We start from the raw sequence: 27450 nt of genomic DNA on the forward strand, positions 1-27450 counted from the left end.
ATGACAGGCAGACATGTTAAACAGGATCTTGGCTCCCACCCTGGCAGACTCCAGCCCTGGCAGCACTCCTGGCTCAGGTCCAAAGTACACGGTCCCCGCCGCAAGTGGAGACGGTTTAGTGTTTCCCGTCCGCATCCGGATCGGCATGCTCCGCCTAGCCAGCCAGCCAGCCAGCAGTACAGTGCGGGCGTCTGTGGCGTTCCGTGTGCTCGCCGTGCTATAGGGATTAACGAATCACAAGCGACACGACACCGCCCGGGTCTGCAAATTTTACACAAAAGAAAAATAGAACATGCATGCATGAAGTGAGGAATGACAAAGGCTTTGTTGGGAAGGCATCACAGAAACAAGTCTGGGTGAGATTCCATGCATCCTTTATTCCTTATGAGCAAGACGACATCCATTGTTGCTGCTTTGAGGCAGCAAAAGCCAACATGAAGAACATTAATCTGTCTCACGGCACATTTAAGGCTTTTTGATTTTTATAGTCAAAACTTACACTAACAACATTTTGTACCACCTAGGTTTTCTGCATTATAGTTGCATACAGTTATTCCAGTGTCAAAAAAATCAAGAAGGCTATATACCATTATTCATGTATTACATGTCTATAGATGAGATAGGTGTATAGTTAATTATCTTACAAACCAGCATTTAAAGAGGTGTAAATAGATTCAGTTACTGGAAACACTGTAAAAACATCAGTATCAAAAGCAACAACAGGGCTCCATTTGATTCATCTTCAGTCATTCCCTAAAAAGGTATATTTTTTAAAAAAACAAAAAAACATTAAGGAGCAATATAATAGACTAGGAGGGCTCATTTCTTCCATCATCAGACCACTTCAATCATGACAAGAGAACGACAACAACATTCCATGACACAATAGTCAAATCAGCACCCCCTCCCCCCCTTGGACATCACCTTACAGCAACACGATAATGAAGTGAAATTTTACCAACCACAAATTCCTTTCCAAGAAAAAAAAAATAAAATAAAGTAAACCCTTAATCCTTCAAATGTCATATCCAGCATTGATGACAACCTAATAACAGTCATTTCTCCTCTTGTTGAGGATTCCCCCCCTTCAGCGGACAATCAGCAGTTGCAAAAAAAAAAAAGAAAAAAAAAATCTGAAACGTGGTGATGGCCCTGTTATTCACCAGACAGCTATACATTTAAAAATGCCAAGTAGTCCCGTAGCTAAAGCAGGACCTCCATAACTGAGAAGAGGTTCAGCGTTTTTAAGGGGAGTGAATTAGATGTTGAGGATTCAGCAAAAAACTGCAGCAGCTGAGAGATGGCTCTATGTGGTCAGTATTTAGTCCTGTACCTTGGTGGAGCAAAGTCCGGTTTCACAGTGATTTATCCAACAAATAGCAGCTAGCAGTACCCCTTCTCAAAAAGATCATGGAAACCCCACATCCTAGATTTTATTAAAAGGAATGTTGGAGCAGAATGTCAAAGGACATAAGGCTTTTGATGTAGTGTCAATCCTTATCGACCACCCCCCCCCCCCAAAAAAAAAAATAAAAATGAAAAAAATGAAAAAAATAAAAAAAAATAAACATGGTTCCACACTGACTTGTACACATATCATGTCATGAATTATTTGGAGGCGACACATAGCACATGCCCAGATAGAGAGCCCTGATTGCCGCAGTTAAACGAAGCATCATGTCTCAGAGCTCAAACCCCCAAAAGATTACCCTCCCGATCCCCCTAAAACCCCGTTCCCGTAACCCTACCAAGCCCACAGTACATGGTGATACTTCAATCAGGAGCCATTTCCGCAGGTGTTCCAGTTGTCAGCACAGCTTAAGATTCTCATTGAGGAGTGTTCCCTGGGTAGTGTAGTCATACCACATACACACCACACACTGGCCATGTCAGTTAAAAAAAAACAAGAAACACTGAATTCCTATCATTTTCTGCAAGGAAATTAAAATGGAATGCCAAGAAAATCAACAAATGGAAAAAAAAAAAAAAAACACATCAGAACATAAAAAGAGCAATCACCTGAAAATTTCAGCACAAAAAAAAGTGCATCCGTTTACCCTACATGGGTAGTCAACAAAATCAGTCAAAAGGGAGAGAAAATGATACAACAAAACATTTAATACGCAAGTGAGGTGCAAAAAATGTCAGTGTTCTTTGTCAGGTATATAAAAAAAGAATACAAAGTCACTTCAAAATTATTTAAAATGTATTCTCCTCCCCTCCCCCATCCAGTCTCAACCCCAACAGAGACAAAGTGGGCAATCAGTGAACATATCTTCAAGAGGCTGGGAAAATGTTCAGCTTTCGGTAGCAAGTGCAAAATACCGATCGGATCCTCCAACTCCCTTTTCGCAGAGGACCAGATCAAATATGTGCGTTGGGGTCTACTGGCTGAACATGGGCTGGGGGAGGGGGAGGTGTGTGTTTGTGTTTGTGTGTGCGTGTGTAGGGGGCTGAGGTGTGTGTTGGTGGGGGGAGGGGTGGTGGTGGTGGGGTGGGGGGTGCATGGGCGGTGGATGGCAGCGAGGGTCTTCAGGAGGCGGGCAGCTCAAAGGAGATGAACTGCTTGAGTCGCTCCAGGTATTGAGCGTAGAGCTCGATGTCGTTGTGGCCAGCGCCCTCCACCCACAGAGGCTCCACGGCGCGAGGGCAGCGCTCGTAAATGGCCAGGCCGTGCGAGAAGTCGATGACCTCGTCCTCCGTGCCGTGAATGACCAGCACAGGAGATGCCACCTTGGACACCTTGTCAATACTGAAAATAGAGGAGGGAGAGGGAGAGGGAGAGGGAGAGAGAAAACAAAAATATTGAACCAACAACCACTGCTGTTTCATAGTGTAATTTTCTATGTAACTTTTCGTTCCTCTCTGCTAGAGAGGATGAGAGAGAGAAGGATGAGCACTTCAAAGAGAAACAAAACTCCTTTTCTTTGTGGATTTTTTTGTTTGTTTGTTTGTTTTGGCCTAACGAGATAACGAATGTTCTTGCCAAAAAAAAAAAACCTGAGCCCGTATCGAACAACACTAACGTTCATTCAACGCTGCCAAGCGCCTCGATGTGTGTGGGCGGGCGTTTGTGTCTGTCTTGAATGTGTCAAAATCACATGTTTGCATACCGAGGCAGAAACCAGGGAAGGAGAAGGAAAGACACAAACAAGTCGCAATGTGAGGACCTGAAAAAAAAAATATGCATGCTCGGTAGTCATCGTACTCCTGCTGAGAATGTTCTGTGGGGGGAAGAGAGTCTGGACCCCGGGGGCTTTGTGCTACCTCTCTTAACAGCTTCATTTCAATTATGCATACTAATTAATTTAGCTCACTGCATGACTAATTGTTGCTTATCTGTCTCCTTAGAGAGCGGCGACTCTGAAATTGGGGTTAGGTGGGATATTAATGTATGGAAAAAGACGGACGGAGTAATTACATTTCAGACAGACGGAGACAATTATCTAAACAGTGCTAAACAGAGTCAGCAGCATTGATTTCGTTCACGCGGATGGGGAGCGCGATAAAGGCGGCTTTCGTCTCTCTCTGCGCGGATTAGATGCTGCCGCTGTGAAAGGTGCATAATAAGGAGAGCTGTGCCTGGTCTTCTGGATATCAGGAGGGGATGGAGAGAGGGGGAGGGAGGGAGGGAGGGATGGAGGGAGAGTGAGAGCGCATGAGAGAAAGAGAGAGAGAGCAAGAGGGTGAGAAAAAGAGAGAGAGAGAGAGCAAGAGAGCGAGAAAAAGAGAAAGAACGAGCAAGAGAGAGTGAGAAAAAGAGAGAGAGGGAGAGAGAGAGTGAGAAAGAGCGAGAGAGCAAGAAAGAAAGGGAGGAAGAGCGCTGAAATGGTGGGATAAAGAAGACCGAGAGGAATGTTTGCATAAAAGTTTTAAAGATCCAAGCTGGGGGAAAAGCGATATTCCTCGTGTGACACAGTGACCCTGTCTGTGATATCCCTGCGGTTCTCTTTAAAACCGAAACCTCTACATTCTTCACCGCCGTTCGTTTTTTGTTCCATCCCGATCTCTCGCCCGCCGATTGCTTTTCCCCTCCCGAGCGCCATCCCTCATGCGCTCCTTAACATGCACGCCCTCATAAATACCGCGAGCGCACACACTATTACAGAGAGACACGGACACTTGGAGCCCAGCAAAAAAAAAAACACAAGTGTGGCACAATGACAAAGATTGTTATGCGCGCTCTGTGTGAAGCCTGAAAAGAAAATGGGAGATGCCAGAGCGACTGTGGGCTTTTCTGAGCTCCAGTGAAGCATCTGGAGCGTCGAGCTGCCAAGAGCAACATCAAAATTTAGCACCACGCTCGCCTCTTCCCTCTTCCCCTGGACCTGGACGAGGGTGGGAGCTCATCTGACACCTTTTCACCGTGGACGCACTTAATATTCCAAACCATTCCACGCTGCAGCCAAGCGAAATCTGGGGAGACGGCCGACTCATTAAAGTTTCATAAAGTCCTGACTGTCCATTCACAATTCTTTCGCACATGGCGGCATTAAGCCTGGAGTTTAGAGGCCAGAGGTCTGATTGTGGCTCTGGCTGGTGCCATGGGCAGACACACACACACACACACACACACACACACACACACACACACACACACAAAGAGACACACACACAGACACACACAGGCACGATCTTCCGGTTACTGCCAGTGCTCTGCCCACTGACACCACAACATTTCTCATGAGAAGGCGAAGGGACTACTGGATAGTAGAGGAAAATATAGGCCACACACACTCACTCACTCCTCAGAAGTTCAGCTCCTTTGACACCAGCAGGGGTTGGGTAATGCAGAATCAATTATGGCTGCTGCCTCTACCATCACCTAAGGCCTCAACAGATACCTTAAAAAAAAAAAACACCTGAGCGCGTCAATACGCTGCCCTACCCCGACCCACATGCCTATTTTCTTAGCAGCGAGGCGTGTTGGCGGCCGATCCCATTAGCATGGCCTAACTGCAACATTCATTACAGACGTGCGCCGCGAACGGACAACGTCCCATTAGCACACAGACATTTCAATTGCTCACTACAGAGAAGTCATTACAAAAGCTCCAGCATAAGCAGGCACTGGAAGAGAGAAAAAGTATCTGGGATCTATTCATCAAGGGGGGGTAGTGACAGACACAGCAGTGAGGGAAAGAGGGAAAGAGCGAGAATGAGTGTGTGAGTGTGTGTGTGTGTGTGTGTGTGAGTGAGTGTGAGAGAGAGAGAGGGAAAGAGATAGAGAGAGATGGAAAGAGTGAGACAGAGAGAGAGTGAGTGAGAGATGGGGGGGGGGGGGGTGCAACACAGTAACAATCGGAATATAATGAAGTGTGTACCCTGTAGCCACCATTAATTCCACTTCCACCCTGAGTGAGTGAGTGAGTGAGGCAAAGCGGCTGGAAGAGAAAAGAATGAATTCTGGGTCAGCCTTCTTTCTGTTGACTTGTTTTGCAGACTTGTGATCGCTGTGACTAGCTTGACTACAAAACAAAATCTAAAAGGAGAAAGCTAGGGGCAGACAGCGTCGTTTGCTTGAAGTTCGTCGCAATTACTGGCATATTAGGACGTTAGACTAAGACCACTTTACATGATTTCTGCTCGAAAAAAAAACAGCCTCGTGTGTGAGTGGTAATAGGACATCAAAAAATAACTGAATCGCTGGAGAGCTTCTAAACCTACGCTCAGCAAACCCTTCACCAAGCCCTCTCAAATGGAAAGGCTTCAGAATCTTCCAGGAATGTTCAGTCAACCAACAATTCACTTTTCTGTTAAGAGCACAACATCATGCAATGATGAAGAATCACTATCAAAGTGACGGATAATAGGCAGCCAAATAAAACAGTGGCTGATTAGACTAATAACTTGATTATAATGGACTCCACACGCACACCTTTATCCAAAAAATGTGGTCCAATCGTACAGATGTAATGAGGTAGAGTTGAAAAGCAAGTATGGTAATTTGTTTGAGGCTGTAATGTTTACATGGCATAAATTCTTCAGTTCAAAGCGCTAACTGATTTAAAACAAACTCTAGCCATTCTAACCATTTCAAACAAATAAATATTGGATAATGTATTGCCAGCACACTGCTTAATACACAGCTACTTGCCAACACAAGAGGGGATAGTTCACAGTTTTTCTTTTTTGTTACCATTTCGTGGTTTCTGCCGAGGAAAAACAAAATAGTTCTCATGCAAACAGAAGGTGAAAGTTTCAGGTGTTGCATAACAACATATCATTCCAATAAAGTTCTGTTGTGAAAAGTAGACTTTCCATACCAAAGATCAGAAAATTGCTTCCTTATCTTCAGTTTCACAAATAATGACAAGAATGCTTTACATTTGCATAAGGTTTATAACATGGACAATGATCCTACTCCATGTTAATAAAAAAAAGTAACATAATCAGCTGTTGGCTGCTGACTAAAGGATTCAGAAGGTTTGCTTGTAGTTTTTACAATAAATGTCTGTTCCTTACATGCAAATAGCTTTTGTGTGGATTACATGTAACAAACATGTAGTACATGTAGGCTTTTACCAAACTGCCAACATACAAACAGATCAATCAAGGCCTGTAATTCTGATGAATCGCTTCATTTGGATGAACATCCTTATATGCAGATCATGACCAATGTACGGTAAATGCTGTTGTTATTCATGTCACTAGCGGAATACAGCTTCTGCAGTACAGTTTGCAATTACTACAATTAGCAAAACAAAATCAATTCAACAGGCTAGAGAGCAGAGATAAACTGCATGGCACTCTTGCCACCACCTCCCGAAAAAAACCCAAAACAACAACAAAACAAACAAACATGTTGTGAGCCCCGACTGAGTCCAGCTCAGACTGGCCCAGCCTCTGCAGCTCATTTGCTTGTGCTTGTTATTCTGCGAGCGTGCCACACAGGCCCGGGATCAAAAGCTCATTCACCTGCTGATATTAAAAAATGGCTTAGAGGCGGATGGCCAGGGCGCCTTCAAATCTCCGCACAGGCGCTCCGGTGGCGGGTCTCATTAACGGCCAGTCGTGTGTACAGTGCGCCGTGCTCTCGGCGCGACGGGGGGGGACCGGTACTGTGAATTAGATTCACACGCGTGTCCGAAATCACACACGTGGCACTTGCCTTGATCTTTTGGAGGCGTCTCGGAAACGCTTTAACGCGCAACACACTTGGACCACACTTACGTTAACGGTGCGTGAAAGTGCTAGCCATGTGACGCCTGTTTGAGGAAGGTATTGGGACAGAACAGGGCACCAGCACGTGTCATCCTCCTTAAGACTTCAAAACAAAAAAAATATAATCTTCATCTCAAAGGACAGCTACTGTTTTCCCCAAACCAGCACAGACCAGACCATTGAAAAAAAAAAAACACACAGCTGTCCTTAGCTGAGAAATGGCTTTTATAAAGCGGGGGAAAAACAGGTCCCCCTACCTGAAAAATACCGAAAAAACATAACGTGATAGATGGCGTGGTGTAACGTGATATGAAAACACAGTGGCCAAGTCTGAAGTGGAGTCCATACAAAAGTGCTCCATCACACGCTGTCCACTCGATAGAGACGGCACTCTGATTGAGGCCCTGCGCTCTCACGCAGCCGAGGCCTCTCACATGTCATGTTTACACTTTATCTCTAGCGCCAGACGTGGCAGCTAGACGCAACGAGCATCGGCAGACGCACACACAAAACACAAACGTGCTCATGTACACACACACACACACACAAACACACACACACACACACTTCAAAAGCTGTGGCACAATACATCAAAGATCCTGCTAAGGTGTGTGCTACACTTCTCTAGCTGCCTCTCCACTCTCCCACCAGGAGAAAAAAATAATAATAAAAAAAAAATGTTCAGACTATCAGGAGGCCGTCTCTTTCCAAAAGAGCTAAGGAGATGGTGTTAAAGCACTCTACGGTTGCGGTGATCTGCTGCACCAACACTTCAGTCTCAAATTCATTATTTCTGCATGATCATTTTTTAAATAGATCTCCTCAAATTGCCTTCCCTTCCTCTGTGGAAATGCATAATGTAGCAAAGTACGCAATATATCCTGACTACACATTCTCCTCTGGCGCTGGTGAAGTCTGGAGAGCTCGCCGTGTCAGGTCTGCTAAGGATAGCGCACTAGTAGTGCCTCCTCCACCTGCTGCCAGTGAATGATAGGCAGGACTAAAATCTCTCTGGCTGTCATCGAGAGGGCCGAGGAGCTGATGTGACAGATGTCATGGTGTTAATTGCCAACTCGTCGTCTCCAGCCCCTGCCATGCCAAAATAATCCCTCTAAAGATTTTTCGGAGAGCGATGATTCTTCCAAGTAGTGTAGAATAGCAGTGTGAGCAGGCAATCCCCTAACCATGCAACACGTCCCCCCCCCCTCCCCCAGCACTGCCCCCCCCCCCCCCCCCCTCAAACTAGGCTTGAAACTTTATCACAATATACCGTGCTATTTGTGACGATAGATACAAATTTGTTGTTTGATGTGTCTGCATGGCTCTCATGGCCGTAAGCTGAGGTGACCTGTGGCTGAGGAAAAAAGCGGGGTGTAAAGAACTAACGACGATATGAAAATAGTGCACAAGTACACACACGCACGGTTCCACCTGCACATAGCCAGCCACGGGGCCACAAAATGAAATGGCCTCGACACGAAACCTGGGATCAAAAGAGTTCCTGGACTGCTGCACGGTTCCATAAACGCTTGATTACTTGGGCACAGGCGGAGCTGCCGGGCTTCATAAAAAGGCCTGGTGCACATTACGAGGTGCTAAGTTAAAGCAGGACCTTTGGTGACGTCGCCGGCCAACTTTCAAAGCGAACGTCTATTTCCGGTGGCACAACAAAGAGAGAAGGGGCAGCGGAAACATGCTGAGGGCAGCCGATACGATGGGGGACAGAATGCTGGAGCGAGGCTGTGTGTGTGTGTGTGTGTGTGTGCGGAACTTCCCTGGCGCGTTGAAACCTGCGTGAGAGAGGCACTGAAGCACTTTGTTGTAAAAGCATGGCTCAGCGAGAGAGAGAAAAAAAAAAAACATAGAGCTACGTGTCATGTAAATGCATTCGAAATCACACATAATAACACAGATGGAAAGCCAGAGATATCCTGTTGATAATGGACATCCAAACTAAACGTCTGAGTGTGTGTGTGCGTACGAGTCAGTGTGTGTGTCTGTACATGTGTGCGTTTGTACACGTGTGCTTACACAAGTCAAATGTTGTGTGTGTGTGTGTGTGTGTATTTTCTCTCTGAAAAGGAGGAAATTAGCCGTGTGGCAGGAAGAGGGCAGAGAACCTGGCTGCGCTGACAGGGGGGAAAAACATCAGAGCAGCAGCCGGCGCTTTCTGCTGAGGCTGTGCACCGGCTGGGGTCAGCGCACGCCGCGAGTCCGAGCACCTGCGCCGCCGAGCGCAGCGGGCGGCGGCCGGTCCGCCTCCTCACACAACCGCACCGAATCAGCCGGCGCCACTCACCTGGGGAAGGCATCAAAGCAGTAAGTCTTGCGGGTGTCGGGGAAGGCAACGCGCAGGCCGGACATGAGGGGGGAGTGCAGGATGACGGCAGCACATTCGTAGCGGGACGCCAGGTCCACCGTGGGCACCGTGCCAATGCTCTGGCCGTAAAGGATGATGTTCTCTGGCGTCACGCCATACCTGAGGGCACAGGGGGGGTGGGGGTGAGAGAAGACGGAGGTGGGGGTGAGAGAAGGTGGGTGGGGGTATGTGTGAGGTAACTCTGCTCAGTCATACATTTTCAGTTAAAACAATAACAAGTCTTCACCTGAAATAAAAAAAATTAAATTAAATAAAAGCAGATCAAACAGAGATCAAATAACATGATTAGCACTAAGGCTCCAGATGCTAGCTGAAATGAACCACCCTTTAAAAACAGCCGTAAATCTTGTTGCACCAGACAGCGTTACCCAACATGAGCTTAAATTGCACCGCTCCGTCTGAACACAGGGCTGCATGGCACGCTTCAATAAAATACCAAAGTAAACTGTCAAAACAGAGACTTTAACTGCTAAACACAGAGTGGGGAGAGAAGAGGGCTTGTGTATGTCCTGGAGCAGGTAGCTGTCAGCGGTGGTTGTTTTTATTGGACATTTTTAAGACGTGCTCAGAGCGGCCTCCCTGACAGCTGTCAGGACTTAATGCCGTCCCGCCGATCTCGGGCGCAAGGCCCCTCGTAGAGGCACTCGTGGAACGGTTCCATTTCTCTCGTGTCGCTCGCCCTGGCGTTCCTGGCGTTCCTGGCACGCTCGAGTGAGAGCGAGCGCGGGCACGAGAGCCGGGGCTCTGGCCCGGAGGAGCGAGCTGCAACTCAATCTCAGTTGGCTTGGCACCGCAGCTCACGTCAGGTATGCGTGGCGTTTTCAGGCTAAACGGTGCCACGTTTGATATCCGACCGCACCGGGAGGGGGGGCTGGCGCTCCCTTCAGCAGGGCAGGCCCTAGGAGCTGAGAAGGACCCGGCGGTCCCTGAGGGCCCAGGTGAGGATGTTCAACCACAGAACTGAACCAGCTGGACATAAGCTATATTTGTGACAGAAGTAACTCTACCGAAAGGAAGTCCGATTACTAGAGGGATCTAACAACGTTAGATTATCGACCACATCTACTTTGCCCTGTAATACAGGAAGGCAAAGTATTCCTTCTCCTGTAAAATAACACTTTGTGGAATTAAATTCAAATGTAGAAAGTACAAGTAGCAGGCAGATAATGCAGGTCATTTTCATTTCTTGACTGCATTTCAAACCCAACTCCTACAGTGGAAAGTGGAGACGTGATGACTAACTTTGCATAAACAAAATGGACAAACAATGACTTAATTCTTGGCCCTCTTCGCATTGTCTAACTTTGAGAGAGTGTGTAAGCTAATGATGAAACAGTGGTGTTAATGTTCCATCATTTGCAACTCCAATAACCCTCCTTATCACCACATGACCGTGAAATGAAACTACTTTGCTAACCAACGGAACAATGTTATCTCTGGGATGATGACAGACGCCACTTCTGTAACCGAAGAGACAGAGTGATGAGTGGAACCACTCTTCCTTTAATTTTTTAACACTTGGAAAAGAATGACAACGCTTCCATGACTTCTATGTCAGGTCAATTACAAACAAAAGCGGAGTGTATGGGAACCTAACCGCCATTAGAAACCAAACCTCATATATGCAACATGAGCCAAAGGGCATTTGAAATTGCTACTCATCAGCAACCAAAAACCAAGAGATGGATTTACTGTAAGCAACGCCAACCAAACTAGCCTGACGGTAGCAGATTGGGGCCTTTCGCTGTGCATCTCTGTTTTAGTACCACACGACTTAACACCAAAGGTACAGGCCTAAAAGACCTATTGCTACTGTGCTGAGAGCTATGTAAAGAGCATAATTTACCTCACAGCGTAATGGAAATAAAGAGAAACCAGTTTCTTCCAAAAGCAAAGCCACGCGAACCACAAGTGCTTTGAAAACACTGTGCTGGGCCAAACCACATTCATCCAATGATCTGGCTTTGCCACGAGCCATGCAATCACACAGGCCTTAATGTCTGTTTGGGTGCCAAAGGTGGATTTCTTTGATTACACTGATGCTGTTGTTGCACCCGGGGCTGTGGGTGCAGAGGCCTATCAAGGCACATTTAAGGTTAAATAATATGTTGCTGCTAAAAAAAGTGTGCGGAGATCAAGATCAAAAGGGAAGAGAAGATCTGGGGGTAATTTGGTAATGGATGAGAGCGACAGGCTGGCACTGGGAGAGAAATCAGCTCCCTTTTCCAGGTCAGCAAGAACAAATCTATTTTCACATTTCCTTCGAATAAGGAATTGATCGTTAAAACCTCCCTTTTGTGCAGGAAAAGTGTCATTATGCAGTGGTGGTGGTGGGGTGGAGGGGGACAAACTTGCGGATGTTTAGATGAAGAAGCTTGTCCAAATAGTGGCTGCCCCAGACGGAAAGCTACTGAAAGCACACAGGCTCAGCAGATGCCATGTTTCCGTGCGCAAAAATGAGGGCAGTGAGCAATGGCCTGTCCAAACAAGCATGGCTATGGCTGCGTGGAACGACCTACCGAGGATCGGCACGGCACTGCGGCACGCTACAGCGAGCTGACAGCCAAGCGCTGAGCTGGGCCTACCGCCACTGCGGCACTTTTGGAGTATACGCACACACACACACACACACACACGCACATATGCACACACACTCACACACTCACACACAAAAACAACTCACACATGTGAATGGTTGGGATGGCTCAGGGAATAGCTCAGTGTAAGAAGGAAAATCCCAGGGCCCAAGTGTTTTCAATCGAGAATAATTGCACACGTCCTCATACTGGAGGGTTCAACGCTCCACACACGGCAGTCACTGTATGTCGAAAACATCACTTGGCCAAAATAAACAAAGCAGATGTATTTCCTTTCCCCATAAAGAGCAGAAATAACACCCGTTCCAGCAATGTTTTGGTTTAAGAAAGCAGGGCAACTCTCTTTGCATGAAAGCCATGAGCCGTCTCTGCTGAATTCAAACATTAGCTTAGTTTGCCTGGATTCTGTGCAGTCATCTTCATATTAATAACCAGATGAAATTTGCACACGCAAATTCAGCACACACAGAGAGTGGCACAGTGGCTTAGACGACGACAAAGCAGTAGTCCTCATTTTTCCCAGAGGCATGACGAAGAAGTGTTTGAGGTCTCCGAGAGGAAATACTTTCCGCCGAGCGACTCTGAACTCAATGATTCACGTCTCGTCCTCGCTGGCTGGCGAGGTAAGCGGTGGCAGAGGGGGAAATTCAACATGACATTCTCTTGGAATTTCATTTGAACTCCGGCTGGCATTTCTCGGAGGGAACCTATGACATTCTAGCATTTGAAATGGCAAACAGTGAAGTGAATTACTCATTACCGAGTAGATAACGCTTGCTCCTTTAGCTTGGGAAGGACTCATCTCTACTGCCATCCTGAAACGATCAGAGATTAACAATTAATCAAGTCTGTGCTGACTTGTAATTGATTTTCCTGAAGACCCACTGATGTATTGTAATGGCCGCCGCATCTGAAGACTCAGTCCACCAAGGATTCTGCACAGGGGTAAAATCAGGATAGCCAGCAGCATGCGTGTGTGTGTGTGTGTGTGTCTGTCTGTGTGTGGTCAGAGTTGTATAGGAGCTCAAGCCAAGCTCAAGCAGGGATGATGTGGGAACACTATCCTCTTTTCCAAACACCCACTCTCAAATCAGCACAAGAAAACACCCAGCGGAGAGAGAGAACAAACAGCGACAGAGCCACAGGACTGACCAAGCCTCCTCCCTGCATTCATTAGCAACGATGACCCCCGCTGGCAAACAGGCTCACAATCACCTCAGCGCAGACCACACCACGCGCAGCTCACCTTTGGTCACTTGGATTAAATATTAAAACACCATCTGACTGATGCTTTCATGCGATGCCTTTTTTTGGGGGTGGTATGGTTGGCTGCTGTGGGCTGCTTCAGATCATTTCACACCACGCAGAGAACAGAACATTACATAACAAACGCTCTGTGGTTTGGCGAGGTGATGCCACCAACGCTAAAAAGAAAATTAAACACCCCATGCATAATTTACCCCGTAAAAAAAAATCTAGGTGCCACCACACACGTGAATACAAAGCGGAAACTCTCCTCTTGATAAGTTACTGAGTACACAGTGAGCTGGTGAGTCGCTAAACAGCAAACGGGAAACAATAGAGAGGCCGTCCAAAATGGTGGCAAATTAGAGATGAATTATCTTTTAGCTGCATGTGCCCCAAACACAGTCAAGCTAAAGTGGATTAGGAAGCATAGGCACCACACACAGGCCTATCCAGCAGCATCCCTTTATACTTTCTTGGAGCTGCAAATGAATCCTCTGGCGCCATGGTTCAGTGTCCACTGCTGAAAGGGTAGAAGCAGGCATGCTAATTAAGTCACAAGAGCTGGGGCTTCCCTCTCCCCAAACCAATTTTGGGAACACTTATTAGACGCATTATCAAGGGGCTGGCCACAAACTGAAGGATAAGCACAAGTTAGTTCAAGTTTGCTTGCAGTTTTCAGGCATAAATATACAGCAGCAGCTGCTGCTATGGCTTTTTTTCGCGCTGCTAAATGAACTGGACTGGATTCCTGGCCCTGACTGAGGCGGCATGCTTTTTTTGGGGAGGGTTGTTTTATGAGCAATAAAATAAAAGCACAACAGCTAATAAAACCTCACACAGCGCATAAGGCCCAGTCTGAGCAATTTGTTATACAATCTGGAGCATTGTATAATCTTCCGCGGCACTGAATTAGGTCCGTCTGACAAATTTGCAGATTCCATACGATCAGTCGAGAGAACTCAATCGTATCCCACACACACACAGTCGTCCTGCCAAGTCTTTTGCGAGCCTGTCAAGAGTGCGTGAGAAAGCAAATCAGCAAGGGGTCTGAGCCACTGCACATGCCCTTGTTAACACATCCATGACAGGCATGCCTGGCCTAAGACAGATGATACAGACCCCTCCCTCTCCTGTCGGAGTGCTGGTGAGAGGATAATTTACTGAGGTCCCACCTCAGCCCATAAACAAACAGCTTACTAAGCCAGTGGCTGAGGATGACCCCTTTCATTCAAAGTGCGACAGAGTCGTCATAACGGCACGGCGTAAAATATCGAATGTGCCCCCACTGACCGCCAGAAGAAAAGGCTGTAAGTTAACATCATCGTGATATTCTTTAGGTTAACATCATTGTGATATTCTTTCAGTTAACTTAGTTGAAAAGGGCTTTTGCACACCTCTTTGTGGGGGACAGGTGCGATTGATAAGGTTAAGGTTACCAGTGATACTTTATAGAAAAAGTCCCGCACACTGTCCATTACGCATGCCAAACATGTATTCACAACGTGTGAATTCACCTGAGGAAGGTCTACAGGACCAAAATGTTACGAATAAATGTTTGCCATGCGTAATGGACAGTGTGTGCAGGATTTTCTCTCTTAAGCATTCTTTCAGTAAACATCATCGTGATATTCTCTCAGTTAACATCATCGTGATATTCTCTCAGTTAACATCATCGGGATATTCTTTAAGCACAGTTCTCTCAAGATGTGCAAGATTCAGTGGGAAATAGACATAAATTTTGACACTGGGCATGGATATGTACTGCACTTCTATGTACACAGTCAGTTGTACCTCTCCGTAGCCTTAACAGAGCAGATATGATTCCAATCATGACGTCAATTACAGTGGTTCCAATTACTGCAGTGCTTCACTGTAATCTGTCAGTCAACACTAACTAGGCTGTACCCATGCTAAGCCTAGATGGTTTGTTTTATTTCCCCCCACTGTGGAACCAGTCAACGCCTGGACATCTTCTCCTTCCACTCCTCCATTATGGGGGCCTGAGGGATTGGAGTACCACAGGCAGACTCAACGACCGCTCCTTATTACCGACGGCTCTGTCCTCAGCTGGGCAGACACTGTGTGATTTTTTCAATCGCGGCGTTCAGCTGCTGCTCATACTGTATGAGTGAATTCGCAGGGGCAGCTCAGCTCACGATTCCTGTTCTCACACTACACGATCCGATGTTCGGATGCGATCTGACTGCTCACACTGCACGTCCATACTCAACTCGTCGGACTCTTCTATCCGGAACTTTATCCGTTGTGCTGCTATGCGGCCCCGTGTTGTCTACTTGCTTTCAGGGTTGCCAGGTCATGCGAGGAGAAATATGAAGTGAAAATAGAGAGGGGACCCCAAAAAGTTAGCATCCCCTCCCCGAACCCCTGTTACATTTCTGGGGTGGTCATGTTAGAGAAGTCTACAGTTACAGCGTAGAGTCGACGCAGAGGCATAGGCTAAAAATGCCCTGTGTACGTGTAGGCGCTGCGTGCAACTTCATGCCCAAAATCAAGCCCAAATCACTTATAATAAGCGGACTATGGCAACACTTGTTTTGTCATCCGTATCTATGTTTGCGCATGTGTAGTGTGACAGGTTGAGGTAAATCGCCTCATAACACTGCTTCAACTGTGCGATAGCCTCACGAGGGGCGACCAGGATTTCAAACAGGTTTGATTTTCATCCGATCGATCAGGAGGTGGTCGTTACCCCATGTATACTACACGATGCGAGACGCACGACTGAGCCAAAATTCGGTCCAATCCCCAAAATAGATCTCTCAAAAATCATGTCAAAATGGGCCAAAAATCGCAGAGTATGCCCAGCTTAAGGCTCACTCCGACTCTGGCTTGCTGCTTCTCTCCAAGCTGCTCCCAGCACACTCCTGTGGCATTTGACAGGCTGACCCAATCCTGGCCCGCACAACCCGGCTCGGCTCTGCTCTGCACCGTGCAGTGCAGCACACCAGAGACAAGAGAACTTTTGTGCAAAACAAGACGGCGACCCCCTTAAGCACCCAGTCAGGTGTGCTTGCTCACCTTCCCCCTTGCACAGTACACTGGAGCGTGGTGATGTCTCGTCTCGTCAGCGGCTGGAAATTGGGCTACAATTGGCTGCCACGCTGTTACCTGGCAGAGTCCGACCTCCGAGAGCCATCGGGCCGGAGAGGAGCAAGTAATTGAATCCAAAGACACATTTCTGAGCACATTCTTCCCAACACAGATTTAAAAGCAATTGCTTTGGGGAGCTGAAATGGATGGGGTTTTTTTTATATACTTCTCCTTCAGTGAATCTACAATAGCAGGTGCTACAAAGATGTTATTTGAACCATTCAAAAGCCTTGAAGTGCAACCCACAATTCATACGCTGTTTGCAATCAAATCGCCCCCTTCTCGCTCCGCAGTCTGGATGCTCACAATCGTCATCCTCATCAGGATTCAGAGACCCTGGCGTCCCATCGCCAGTGGCCTACCCTCCGATGGGGCTGCAGAGCAGAGCTGGAGAGCGTGGCACTCACAGACTGTGCCCAGCCAGACATCGGGTGCCAACCGCTGCCCTGCACCTGTGAACCGCCCCCTTATTAGGCGCCATTCCCTCTCGCTGCACAGGTAGTCACTCACACACACGCCCACGCCAGAGGCTAGGAACAGATTAGAGCCCAAGAGAGGCAGAGCTGGGCGGAGTTGGGATGGGATGAGATGGGCTGGATTCAACAGCCCTGAAAAAAAGAAAAAAAATCTCCTGCCTACACTCTGACGAAAGCGCACACACACACACGCAGGCAGAGGGGGTTTTTGTGTCATAAAAAGGAGATTTCTCGCAAATCTATTTTGAGTGCCAACAAAAATAGCCTGCTCACTTTCACGCCGAGTTTTACCTGGCACTGCCTTATCATAGGGAGCGGACTGTCCCTGAATTTCGATGAAATCGCATTATCATGCTTCGGAGGTGCGATACTCCCCAAGGGCTGAATGGGTAATAAATTGCTTAATGCTGGACTTCATTATGCCTCGCCCAACAATGCTATTTGGCACAATCAGATTATCGACCCCAATGGAAAGCTGATTGTAATTCATAGCTGAACTACCCCAGAGTGCGATGGACTCTTTCTCGGTCCCTACACTCTTAACAACCGCCAACACAAATGGCACCGAGTTCACCGTCTTGTCAAAGATCGAATCATTGAGCTGCAAACCAACCATGCGAGTCATAGGGCTATCCACAGCCTGGCAGACAGCACCGGGAGCTCAGGATGTCCAGGGAGAAAGCCATGGTGCCCAGCTCTCTAATTAGAGGGAAGTGCTAGTGGTGACTAGGAGAGGAAGGCAAACATGGGCGTCAATGACGGGTGAACAGTGAGGGTTTTCAAGTGAGCAGTCCTCGTGGAAAAGGCACTATAAAACACTTAGGGAGCAGGTGGGCGGCGTGCTTATCTATTAAGAGCAGTTTGTTCATGCCACTTCAGTTACTTCTTACTCGGAGACTGTTAATGGACAAATCACTAAAGAATGTGATTAAAAATGCACACAGAAATTGTCCTGACACGAGGTGAAACAAGCTAGCTCTGACCTGAGCAGACAACGTGAAAACATGTTGCGATAAGCCAAGTTGCAACAGGTACGTGGCAACAGATTAGGGACATGAATCTACCGAACAACCAACAGAACGGAACAGATAAAGAGGCTAACGACCACAAAAACAAACACGCGTCAGTATTAGAGCAGCACTATAGAAGACAGGCTCTCAGGGTCCCCTTAGAAGAAGCACAATAATAATACAAACTAAATATGTGTCTTTGAAACAAAGTATGAACATAACTCTGATATAATATAGAGGGAAAGCACAGTCTGTAGAAAGAGATCTCGGTCATAGCGGGGGGGGGCTGTGTTCCTACCCTGAACATAGAAAGCTGCTAGGTCAGTAATCCCCTATAGAGGGGCAGATCAGACAATGGCAGAAGTGCCGTTGTCATGATAATGTGCCATTAAAGCCGCATTCACATACGTCGCTACTCGCCCATCTCTGAGCGAGAACTGTCAATGGAATGTGAATGTGTTCTAGCGCAGTGTTTCTCAAACTATGGGCCGCGGACCGGTACCGGGCCGCGAGAAGATTACCATCGGGCCGCCGGCCGACCCTCTCTGCCGCCTTCAAGACGCACCATGCGGCCGCGGCTGCACCCGTTCTTCTCGGTCATATTGGTGCGAGATATTTTCACACAGAAATAACAGGCATATCATATGAAACTGCATAACCTGACCTTTCTAATGACGCTAGCCACTAGTTTCTACGACGAACGGTTCGCGAGATAATTAGCGTTAAAAATTACATACAAAAATAAAATGTCACACTCGGTTCTGCGTCATACAGATTCTTCTCTGTGAAATATCTCATAATTTCGGAACTGCCTATGGCAAACTGCATATCAAAATAAACAGGAGATCCTACTGATTCCAATGGCATATAGAATGTATCTGTATAATTAGCGGTAATCACGAGAAATCCCTTTTTGAAATCACATTAAATTTCTGCCTTTTTTCATACCTCCCCATTTCCCCCACTTCAAAATAATGTATTTTTCATAACAGAAGTTTTCAGACCCCTTTTTATGATATGGCAGATGCTTGATATTTTATTTCAGGACCCAAAATGGCAATAGATTGAAATGTTATACGTAGGCCTACTACTAGTAACTGCTAATAATAATAGCCTAATAATAATGATAAATTATCTATCTATCTATCTATCTATCTATCAGGCTTGTGCAAAATTCAGAATTGAATTGAGAATGACTCCTAAATTCCAATTCAATTCTAGGGTTTGAATTTAATTGAATTGAGGTCAAAAACAGGATGTAGAATTACAATTCAAAATTGAATTAAAGAAGAATTGAAATTCAAAGAAATTCATATACATAATTTAAGGGTAGTGTTGAACAATTAAGTTTCACAAAATGTCAGATATGATCGCAACAAACACACAATTTATTGAAAACAGTAATCAATTACATTTCCAAAGTAACCTTCCCAAAACTGAATGCAGATTCAACACATTCTTCCTGTTATGTGACTGTGGAATTGTCTTTAATTGCCATGAATTGAATTCCACTTCCTGTCATTCCAATTCAAGTTAAAATTCAACTTCCTGTGGGGTGGGGCCAATTCGATTCAAATTCCAATTCATGAATTGAATTCTAAAATTCGGAATTGTGCACAAGCCTGCTATCTAAAGGCGTACATGGTGGCGGGCGATGGAAGTTGGGGGCATAGACGGGTGTTCAGAGGGTGTGCAGACGCCTATGCAGGGCCTTGGAACACCAAGGCCTAACATCACAGGGCCCCAGAGCAAAGAAGTTTGAGAAACCCTGTTCTAGCGGAATGTGGTCAGGACAGGCCACTGAAGTGAAGGACACTAAGCGAGTACCAAATCAGAATGTAGACAGTTAACAGTTGACAGTTAACGGATATGTTTGCAGTGGGAACTAGCGGGGAGCCATGGTAACCGACGCCGGCAGCAGATATTTTTTTCTGCAAGCGAGTAGAATTTCGGCGAGAAGCGATGGGCGAGTAGCGACGTATGTGAATGAGGATTAAAGGTGAACTATGCAAGGTTTTTTTTTAGCTTCATTTGCCTTAACTAATCAGCTTCGGAGTCATTGGAATGGTTATTTGACTTATTTCGGGTTGAATGACGGCTGTCTCGCTTCCCCCTAGCGCTTCTGAGCGGAAAAAAACATGCGTGCAAGTTTTGTGCCACCGGGACGGCACGTCCTAACAGAAAGTCTCAAGCCTCGGGATCATGCTCATGAAAAGGCAGACTGACCGATTGAGGAGTTTTGTAAAACATACACCCTAAAGCTATAGGGGAAGCTCCGCAGAGAAATCTGCAAGCATAAAACGAGCGAAAACGAAAAGCGAAAGCCAGTCAGTAGAATCGCAAACATGTCCTTCTGCTGTATGAACTGTTTCAGGGCAAGTTTTTGTTGAAAACTTGCCTTTAACATCTTCCAAAACAGAAGCCACAGCGGCTGCTGTTTTCATTTCGTTGCTACTTCGTCACCGGCCAATAGCGTGCCAGGACTAGACTATGGCCGTTTCTGATTGGAGCCAAAGATTCTGGCAGTGAAACAGCGAAAGTAGATCTTCTGGTATCCAGCCTGAGCTGCCGGGCGAAATTCAAATTCCCCGTTAGTTCAGGGTTCACCCAGCCTAAAAGCGGCGATGAAAGCGCCAAACCTGCATGGTTTTCCTTTAAAATGATTTTGGAAATGTTATGTTAAAGGTGCCTATAACTATCCCCAGTCTATGACAATGCATATTCAACTTAAAGGGATATTCCGCCATTTTTGGAAATACGCTCATTTTCCACCTTCCCTCGAGCAAAACAATCGATATTTACCTTGTTCCCGTTCATCCAGCCATTCTGTGAGTCTGGCGATACAACTTTTAGCTTCAGCCTAGCATAGATCATTGAATCGGATTAGACCATTAGCTTCTCGCCTGCTAGCTTCATGTTTAAAAGTGACAAAGATTTCTGGTAATTTTCCCATTTAAAATGTGTCTCCTCTCAAGTTAGAAAGTGCAATAAGACCATCTGAAAATGAAACCTGGCGTTTTTCTAGGCTGATTTGACATGGAACTACACTTTCATCTGGCGTAATAATCAAGGCAACTTGCAAACGTACCATAGGCGCAGTAATATCGTACGCAGCACCTGAAAATAGTCCCCATAGACAACAAGCAGTAGTAGTGCCAGTAGTCTGCAAGTTGCCTTGATTATTACGCCAGATGAAAGTGTAGTTCCATGTCAAATCAGCCTAGAAAAACGGCAGGTTTCATTTTCAGTTGGTCTTACTGCACTTTTTAACTTGAGAGGAGACACGTTTTAAATGGGAAAATTACCAGAAATCTTAGTCACTTTTAAACATGAAGCTAGCAGGCGAGAAGCTAATGGTCTAATCCGATTCAATGATCTATGCTAGGCTGAAGCTAAAAGTTGTATCGCCAGACTCACAGAATGGCTGGATGAACGGGAACAAGGTAAATATCGATTGTTTTGCTCGAGGGGAGGTGGAAAATGAGCGTATTTCCAAAAATGGCGGAACATCCCTTTAAGCCATCCTTACACCAAAAGATTTTGACACGATTCTTTAACGATTGTAGCCTTTTGAGTAAAGTTTGAAGGGGAGGCATTGGTTAAAAGACTCAAAGTTCTTTCTCAAATCTTGTCAAAGTCTTTTAATGTATGGGTAGCATAGCATTAGAAAGCTTAGTTGGTCGGATCAGCTCCCACAATCTACAACCCCAGTCTTCATGAGCAGATGTTCATATTAAGCCATAAATGACTAAACTGGTCCTCCCAGTGCAGAATAGAATATATGTTTTTTCATTTTGGCCAGGAATATGGCAATTAAAGTAATTTGTTGACACCCTACGTGTTACAGGCTGATGGCAATTCACAAGTTCTTTTTTCCAATAGCCTGCACCTTGCGAACAGCTGGCAAACTCTTCAAGAGTGGAACTGCAAACGTGTCAGGTGTTGATAATGGATGCTAACCATTTTTTTCCAAGCAAAACCTTTTGAAGCCTTCATCTGTTTTGAAGGAATTAACATATAGGCAATAACCACCTTATGTCTTGCTTTACTTAAAAGGTATGTTCCCCTTGAACTATTTTTACCCAGCTATGATAAGGGCTGTTAATTCCTCTTTGTTAATGTTTCACTGGAATGTGAAGAATTTGACTGAAACCGAGTGGTTTTCCCAGAGTGTAGTGAGTGCTACACAAAATGTTACACTAATCAAATCAAACATCACATTTCAGCTCAGTTTGTTTTTACAAGGCAATATGCGACAGAAGACAAAATGTCCTGAGCAAATGTCTTGCACAGTCATTTCACAATATTTTGGGGGAGCTTACTGTTTTCATAGAAGATTTTACAGTGATAACATCATTATGATACCTATGCACACCAAACATTTCAGGACCAGGATCATAATGGAAAGGCTCAGAGAATGCAAGATGATGTTGCTTGCTTTTTTTTTTTACAGGTAATTACCATCCAACCCAAAGAGCATGACACAACCAATCTGAGCACCAATCAAGGCTGCACTGAATATAAAAAATGTTTCATTTAGCTTAATTGCTTGAAGGACACAGTTATTTCCCTGGAGATTTACATAAAAATGATGCACCAGTTAACCTTGTCAAAAGGAAAGTTAAGAGAGACTATGATAAAGAAATAATAATAATAACAATAATAAAATGTTCATTATAGCCCTGATCTAAATAGACCCATATATTTTTTATATAGCAATAAAAATTGGTTTCCTATCATTTGGTCTTTTAAATCAAGCTGCAAGTTACATTTGATGTGTCCTGCACCTGGCCCCAGTGAGGTGGGATGTGCATGCACCTACTTGACCTAAACATAAAGACACCAGCCCATAACATAACTGAAAGTGTGCCAGGAGGACAACTCTGTCTAGATGGTCTCTGAGTATTGTCTTTATGTCAACAACCGCTGGTGCTCTACAGCCGTCATTCGAGAGATGGACCCCCTCCTCCTCTCTCTCCTGGGACTAGGGGACTGGACCCACACACGCACACACCCTTGTCTGTCCTGTTCTCCCCTTGTCTTGTCTTGTTTGTCTTATATGTTGTGCGTCTTATGTGTTGCTATGCCTGCATGGAGAAATTGCCCCTCGGGGATAAATAAAGTTTTTTGAATTGAATTGAATTGAACTAATCGGATGTGGAACCAATTGTGATGGTTTGAGATGGCCTACATTCTTCTAGGGTCAAGAAGCACTATACAGCAGAGAGAAATGTATGCTCACTCACATCAACATCTGAAGAGTATGACATTACTCTATGTCTTCAGATCAGTAAGGCTCCCGTTAAATACATCGTCCTAAACTGTATGGTCTGTTCAATATTGTATGCTTGATGATGATGCCCATTTATTTATTCAACTAAACAATTTTCCAGTATAGAAACTACATGCTTCCATGACAAGAGCATAACGAGGCAATTCAGCGAGGATGAGGGCTAAAGTAGAATATCTGTGTAAAAAAACAACAATAAAAAAACATATTTGTGGCTGACTGTATAATGTGTCCTCATCCTTCCTCGCTAAAGCAGCAGTAAGTGCTTCTTGCTGCCCACACAATGAACAAAGAAGTGAAGGAGTGATTTCCTTCCAGCACTGGTCAATACTGGCCATCTTGGCACGTCTTCCCGTTGAGCTCTATTGTTGTCTACAAGCAGGAAGTCATCCCATTATGACTTCATCCCTCTGAACTACCGCCGAGTCTTCTTTCAGGAAGTAGCTTTCAACCGTGTGAGTAGCAGCACAGCTTGGACATGCTAGCTATTCAATTCACCCATCATGTGTGCCTTCCAGAATATAGTGAATAGATACATAGTACAATGGACCAGGTGCATTAAAAGGAACTGCTTTCCTACTGTACCATAGGACAGGCCTGCCCATGAATAGGTATACAATTTAGTCTTCGTGAAATGCATCCTCCCTATGAAACGACTCAATCAGCATTATATCTGAACTGAATGGTCGTCGTTACAACTGACAAATGCTGTAGCCAACAGTAATACTGCTGACATCCATCATGTATGATCAGCGACGATCAAAACGGCTGATAGCACAGACAGTATAGCATGAGCAGTATTTTTAGATGACCCTTTTGTAAGAGGTTTACGTGACGTAGATGATGCATTGGTAGCTATGGAGACAAAGAATGGCTAATGGTGATCTCCGACGAATGGATGCTGCATAGAAATTTAAACCTGCCCTGTATCAGTATCTTGCAGTGATGCAGTGTCAGTGGGCCCAATTCCAAGGCCCAGGGTCGTTGAGTTCAGCTCTGTGGGAGACACCGTTAGCTTTACATAAGCTGTTATTAGCATAAATTCGGAGTAGGTACTCACTTGTTCCTGAGAACTTGCCAGGCCGCTTCGATATCGGCATAAAGATTCTTCTCTGATGGTTTCCCACTGCTCACGCCATAACCAGAGTAATCGTAGGAGAATACATTGCAGTTGATTCTCGAGCCTAGGCCAATGTAGAAGCTGCACATCTGACCCAGGTCAACCGCGTTGCCGTGGGAAAATAGTAAAGTATACCGACTGTTTGGAGCACATCGGACGAACATGCACCCAACCCGGTTCCCTCTACTCGTCCGGGTGTTGAATACCTCGACTGCATCCAATTCACGTTGGGAATATTGCCAATCAGCACGTTCGGTTAAATGAAGGCTTGTCGTCCCATTTGCATCAGTGTGCACGGAGTATGTGGGCTCCGGTGGGAGAAATGCTAACTTAGCTGCGATACGACTTGGACAGGGCGGGCAGCAGAACAGCCAGCATAGTTCGCCGAGGGAGAAACCATTCATCCTAGGGCCTTGCTCGGGCATTGAGACTCAAAATTATTAATAGAAGCCCCTGACTTTGCAATAATGTGCAGACACGAGGGATAGCAATACAATAATACGCAATCTTCGGCTGGCAAATCAGCCAGCGAACGTTACCTGAATCGGCTATCGTTTGCTGGCTAGGCTAGCCAACAGTTCTGTATAGCCAGCTAGCTAGCTAATAGCAAAATAATGAGGTACAAAAACCCTTTGACATAACGAGCTGGTTGATGTGGGTCGGCAAATGGTTAGCGATATAATAACTAAGTGCAGAATGTTCGAGGTATTGGTTCCAATATTATTCAAATTAATAAACAACGAAAGGCTAACTAGCCTAAAACAATGTAAGCAGCCATGACTCCAGCTCGGCGAACGCCAAATATAGGACTTCCGGGAACATCTCATATCCTATCCCAGTTCACGAGCCAATGGATACTGACGTCAGGGCGTCCGGGGTTATCTGATGTTTTAGGCGTCATGTTAACTGGAAACTGAGGAAATATAGACATAGAATTAGATTTACATTTGTTATAGAAGACGCGTTTATCCAAATCCACTTAAAAAAAAATAGGAATATCATTCAAGCTATAATGCATAGGTACGGAGCCTCTGAAGGGCCATGATGGAAATTATATTTATAGGTGGAAATGTGCATTCAATAATGAGGAGAACCTGACGCAGCCTTCCATCTTTCCAGACTTCAACTTGTGTGGGCGGGGTTAAATTCAGACATCCAGGCAAACATCAATCAGAGGACGTTTAATACCAATGAAAGTGTAGTCAAAGGAGAAAATGGCAGAGTAAGGGTGCAGGGGAGAGAAGAAATAAAGTGCATGCATGATACGTTTATACTTCAGTTCATAGCAACATCCCATTCATCTGCAACTCATAACAGCCTTCACTCATCTGGGAAGGCTTTCCACGAGATTGTTGAGGGTCTGTGGGATTTTTTGCCCATCAATCCAGAAAATGATTTTTTAAGGCCGGCCACTGTTGGATGGGAAGAACTGGCTCACAGTATCTGCTCTTGTCCATCCCAAAGGTGTTTAATGGTGTAAAACCCTGATCTGTGAGTTCTTCCATACCGAACTCACTTAGCCTATTAAACACATCTTTTAGGACCTTGCTTTGTGCACTGTGCAGTCATGCTGAGAGATAATTATGAAACTAAGCCTAGGCTATGTTTTTTTTTTCAGGGGTTGGGGCTGGTGAAGGGAATTTCTATTTTCTTTTAATACCAAGACATTTTGGACAATTATGTCCTCAGACTACAACATTTTGGGAACAGTTCAGGGAAGCCCTTTCTGGTTCAGCCTGAATGTGCCCCATATAGGCTACACAAAGCCAGATCCATATTGGGTTAGCATGGAAGAACTTCACTGACCCATAATGAATCTCTGTAGGCTACAAATAGGCCTAGGCTACTCCTTCTCTGAATGGGCAAATACTTGCACTCTAAAATCTTGGAAGATGTTGCAAATGGTTGTCCAATTCCATATTACATGTAATACTACCTATGGATTTAAAATTGAATGTCATTACATTTCTTGTTGGAATAATGGCAGGTGTTCCAATGATTTGTTTATATTACTGCAGATATTAACAGTTAAAGGCGATTTTAGAAAAGGAAACTAAGTTAACTGTATACAAATTCTTTATGTTGGAGGCCTGAATGGATGTATGAGCCATTAACAAGTTTAGTGGCAGGAGTGGCAAATCTCCCACAAACTGGTGGAGAGCATGCCAAGATGCATGAAGTTTATCCAAAATCTGTTCCACCAGATGATTTCTCATCTCTCTGTAAGTTAAAACATTGTGTTAAAAATATTCTTACATATTAATAATGATTAAATATTAACATATTTATTTGTTTTATTCAAGGTCTGAAAACACTATAGGCAACATTTTTTTAATTTCACCAGTTGTCATTGCTACAAACAAATGCATATAGCAAGGGCTCCCTTGGGCAGCAGAAATGCAATATTTGCAGTATATTTTTCCCAGATAAGGAGTGAAGATGCTTAAATCTGACAAATATGTAGACCTGAGAATTATGACTGTTTCATTTTGCTGACAAATCTGCCTGATTCCATCCAGTCTGCAGTACCCAGATCCTCACAGACCCTCCATCAAATGCACATTGGATCCAAGACACTGTTGTAGGCCTCTGCAGGTCTCCATCCAAGCATTAGATGACATAAGCAAATGTTAACTTTCAGAAAATTGGACTCAGATATGGTTAACTCATACAGGGATATCCTTATAGGGTAATTTTGTTTCACCATGATCAAAATGTATGTTTCTACTTCAATTATTTAGGTGCTGTTTTGCCGTCCAGCAGGCCCTAATGCAAGAGGATAGTGATGTCAATGCAATGATTCTTCTTTTCCTTATTGTAAGATTGGATTCAATTGGATCAATTCAATATTGGATTCAAGTGCACACCGTATCATTGCCTCATTCAGTGGACTACAAAGGTGTGTTTATGTTTGAATACTGTCTGTGTCTATCTATGCTGATAGAAGTGGAGTGGAGTGGCGTCTTAATTCTCCTCAAAGCTATGATGGTTGGACGGTGGTACAGTGTTGATATTCATTGAAGCGCAGCTGAGCAATGGCTTTAAAAAGACAAC

The 27450-nt window shown here is 45.1% G+C and overlaps 1 protein-coding gene across 1 annotated transcript; it reads right to left on the reverse strand.

Annotated features, from left to right (window-relative positions):
• Positions 1-357: 357 nt before the first annotated feature.
• On the reverse strand, positions 358-25183 carry abhd17c (abhydrolase domain containing 17C, depalmitoylase). Its single transcript, XM_062549692.1, has 3 exons — positions 24337-25183; positions 9464-9643; positions 358-2752 (listed from the first exon to the last, which is right to left on the reverse strand). The coding sequence occupies exons 1-3, from the start codon at positions 24819-24821 to the stop codon at positions 2533-2535; spliced, it is 885 nt and encodes a 294-aa protein (XP_062405676.1). The 5' UTR covers positions 24822-25183; the 3' UTR covers positions 358-2532.
• Positions 25184-27450: the final 2267 nt, after the last annotated feature.

Source organism: Sardina pilchardus, chromosome 11, assembly GCF_963854185.1.
Source record: "Sardina pilchardus chromosome 11, fSarPil1.1, whole genome shotgun sequence".
Lineage (NCBI taxonomy): Eukaryota > Metazoa > Chordata > Actinopteri > Clupeiformes > Clupeidae > Sardina > Sardina pilchardus.

Coding starts and splice junctions, on each gene's coding strand:
- abhd17c (XM_062549692.1), bottom strand. CDS start 24,821: ATGCCCGAGCAAGGCCCTAGGATGAATGGTTTCTCCCTCGGCGAACTA. Junction 9,644..24,336: donor TGGCAAGTTCTCAGGAACAA/GTGAGTACCTAC, acceptor CTGTGCCCTCAG/GTATGGCGTGACGCCAGAGA. Junction 2,753..9,463: donor TGCTTTGATGCCTTCCCCAG/GTGAGTGGCGCC, acceptor CTCTATTTTCAG/TATTGACAAGGTGTCCAAGG.